At 40.6% G+C, this 3,562-nt stretch overlaps 1 protein-coding gene across 1 annotated transcript; it reads left to right on the plus strand.

Annotated features, from left to right (window-relative positions):
• The first annotated feature begins 342 nt into the window (after window positions 1-342).
• On the plus strand, window positions 343-1,616 carry LOC107958871 (uncharacterized). Its single transcript, XM_016894807.1, has 3 exons — window positions 343-891; window positions 967-1,409; window positions 1,451-1,616. The coding sequence occupies exons 1-3, from the start codon at window positions 343-345 to the stop codon at window positions 1,614-1,616; spliced, it is 1,158 nt and encodes a 385-aa protein (XP_016750296.1).
• Window positions 1,617-3,562: the final 1,946 nt, after the last annotated feature.

The following is a 3,562-nucleotide window of genomic DNA, read 5'->3' on the forward strand; positions in this document are numbered from 1 at the left end:
AAAAAAGAGGCAGAAGCCCATATGGTGGGGACTGAGAGCCACCACACTTCTAATCCTTACCCAGCCCAGCCACGACCTCGATATCGCCCACCTCCAAACTTTTATTACCCTCCCCAAAGCCCTTACTATCAAATACCTCCTTCTTACCCCGTCTACGCCACAGATAACCAAAGACCATTTGCAATGTTCCCACCAAATACCATGCCTGCTCAAAGTCAACCCAAAAATGAACAAAGACTAAGAAGATCTAATCCTGAAAAACCCTAGTTCACCCTAATTCCTGTGTCATACGGAGAGCTGTACCCAAAACTGTTGGAAAAATAATTAATATCCCCACATTATATGGCACCCCTGAAGCCTCTATTCCCAAAATGGTACGATCCTAATGTCAGTTGCATGTACCACGCTGAAAACCAGGGACATTCTACAGAAAATTGTCTAGCCTTTAAAAGAAGAGTGCAAGGTCTTATCGATGCAGGTATTTTACGATTTGATGGTGCTGGCAATACGGCTGGAAACCCGATCCCTAACCACACTGAAGGGAACGTGAGCGCGGTGACAAAAGAAGATAGGTGGCATGCCAAAAGTTGTGTTTCTGAAATAAAGACACCGATGCGAAAGATTTGGGAAGTAATGGTTGAAAAGGGGCTGTTCTGTCATCCCAACAGAATTTTCAAAGAAGGAAGTATAAAAAGTCAATGTTTTTATGATTTCCATGGTATTGAAGGGCATGGCATTCAGTCTTGCGAGGAATTTAGAAAGTTACTTCAAGACATGATGGACAACAAGGAGATTGGGATCTTTAACAAAATGGAAGAGGGTGATGAAGGAGAAGTATGCACTTCTGATAATCAATCATCAGGTTACCCTTATAGTGCTGATCGACCATTGGTGATTTATTACGATGCAAAAAAGGAGCAAGTGAAACCAAAGATGATAATCAAAGTACCATTTCCTTTCCCTTAGGAAGACAACAAGGCAGTACCATGGAAATATGATGTCAACATTATCATACCTGAAGGTGAAAAATCCAAAGTCACGACCGGAAATGTTGGCGAAGTAGGACACTTCACCCGCAGCGGGAGGTGCTATTCTAAAGTGGTCGAACCAATGAAGAAGACTAATGACTTGAAGCAGAAAGGAAAGGCACCGATGCATAAGGCTGAGGTTGAACTTGAGAATTCGTCCGAACAAGAAGTTAAAAGGCCTGTGAATGAAGAGGAAGCACATAAATTCTTGAAGTTCATCAAACATAGTGAATGTAATGTCGTGGAACAGTTAAGCAAACAACCGACACGAATCTCGGTATTATCTCTACTGTTGAATTCAGAACCACATCAGAATGCTTCGCTGAAAGTGTTAAACCAAGCTTACGTGGCAAGCAATACATCTGTCGAAAAACTTGATAGGTGGGTGAATAACCTGAAACGAATAATTTTATTTCTTTCAGTGATGACGAAATACCCTCAAATGGTAGGGGCTCCGTAAAAGCATTACATATCACAACCCGTTGCAAGGGTTATATAATACCGAATATGCTCATTGACAATGGGTCTGCACTCAATGTCATGCCTTTGGCCACGCTTTCTAGAATTTCGATTGATCATCTTATCTGAGGCCTTGTCACTCTACAGTAAGAGCATTCGATAGGACGAGACGAAAAGTCATGGGAAAGATGGAAATTCCTCTAGAAGTGGGCCTTTACATATATGACATTGAGTTTCAGGTCATGGACATCACGCCTTCATATAATTGCCTTTTAGGAAAGCCTTGGATCCACTCTGCTGGGGCAGTTCCTTCATCTCTCCATCAAAAAGTGAAGTTTATCATGGATGGTCTCTTGGTCACTGTTATGGGTGAGGAAGACATTGTCGCATCTATCTCTGCTGATACACTATACCTTGAAGTAAGCAAGGATGCAATAGAATGTTCCTTCCGTTCCTTTGGATTCATCAATGTTACGTTCGTTGCTGAAGGAAATAAAATTCCCATACCTAAGCTGTCAAGGAATACCAAGATGGGAATTAAGCTGATTGTGGGAAAGAGAGCCCGAGCGAGGAAAGGTTTGGGAAGATATCAGCAAGGGAGAGTGAGAGCTCTAAAACCAGTGCCCGATAAGGCTTGATATGGTTTAGAGTTCGAACCGGATATACGACAAAGAAGAAAACAGTTGTAGAAAGATCGAGAAAGGCAGGTTGCAAGAGCCTTAGGCCGAGAATTAGAATGGGAACCCATAACGTACCCTCCTTTGTCAAAAACATTTACATCTCCAGGAATGATATACCCTGGGCAAGATAATCTATGAAGCACGCTGTTATTGATTGAAAGGGGTCTTCAGAATGTCTGCATAAATGTCATTGCCAAAGGAGATGATGCAATTAAAGATGTTTCAATGATACGCCCTTGTCCTCTTGGATTCGTTTTGAACAATTGGACTGCTGTGGATCTCTTTGTAGTTTCTAAGTCTTCTCTAGAGTAATGCTCAATGTTAACACTCTTCTTTTTGTGTGTCCCTAAGGAATAGTGGGATTCTTTTGTAAGAGCTTATGTTTGCTCTTTATCATTTAAATAAACATTAATGAAGATGCATTTTGTCATGGTCTTTTCATTCTCATTAACTTCATAATTTTTCCCTCTTCTCACAGCCTGTCATTGCATATATCTCACATCATGCCATAACATTATGCTTGTTGGTCCCAATACTTTGATGCTCCTCTATAGTTTTCTTTTCCATTCAACTTTCAGGTGCTCAAATATCAACGATATGAACAAACCCGTTACAAATCTTGAAATCGATTTCGAGAAAGCTATTTGTTTAGGAGAGTTCGAAACTGAGGAAAATGTTGAAGACTATGTCTCATCTCCTGACTTACTAAGAATGGTAGAACAAGAAGATAAATAGATTCTACCTCATCAAGAATCTGTTGAGATAGTAAACTTGGGAAATGAAGAAAAGAGGCAAGAAGTGAAGATTGGGACCCTCATTTCAAATAACACCAAACATGATTTGATCGCTTTGCTTTATGAGTACAAATATGTATTTGCATTGTCATATCAGGACATGCCAGGATTGGACGAGAATGTAGTGTTCCATAGACTCCTACTGAAACTAGAATGCAAACCCATTCAACAGAAGCTAAGATGAATGAGACCTGAAATGCTGTTAAAAATAAAAGAAGAAGTCAAGAAACAATTCGATGCTGGCTTCCTACAAGTCTCCAAGTACCCACAATGGGTAGCTAACATAGTTCAGTACCGAAGAAAGACGGCAAGTTACGAATGTGTGTGGATTATCACGATTTGAATCGAGCAAGTCCTAAAGATAATTTTCCTTTGCCACACATCGATACATTGGTGTATAACACAGCCAAACATTCATTGTTTTCTTTCATGGATGGGTTCTCGGGTTATAATCAGATCAAGATGGCTCCCGAGGATATGGAGAAAACTACCTTCATAACGATATGGGGAACATTCTGCTACAATGTGATGCTGTTCGAATTAAAGAATGCTGGGGCAACATATCAGAGGGCCATGGTCATGTTGTTTCATGACATGATGC

The sequence above is a fragment of the Gossypium hirsutum genome, chromosome A08, assembly GCF_007990345.1.
Source record: "Gossypium hirsutum isolate 1008001.06 chromosome A08, Gossypium_hirsutum_v2.1, whole genome shotgun sequence".
Classification (NCBI taxonomy): Eukaryota; Viridiplantae; Streptophyta; class Magnoliopsida; order Malvales; family Malvaceae; genus Gossypium; species Gossypium hirsutum.

Coding starts and splice junctions, on each gene's coding strand:
- LOC107958871 (XM_016894807.1), top strand. CDS start 343: ATGGCACCCCTGAAGCCTCTATTCCCAAAATGGTACGATCCTAATGTC. Junction 892..966: donor ATAGTGCTGATCGACCATTG/GTGATTTATTAC, acceptor CCTTTCCCTTAG/GAAGACAACAAGGCAGTACC. Junction 1,410..1,450: donor TCTGTCGAAAAACTTGATAG/GTGGGTGAATAA, acceptor TATTTCTTTCAG/TGATGACGAAATACCCTCAA.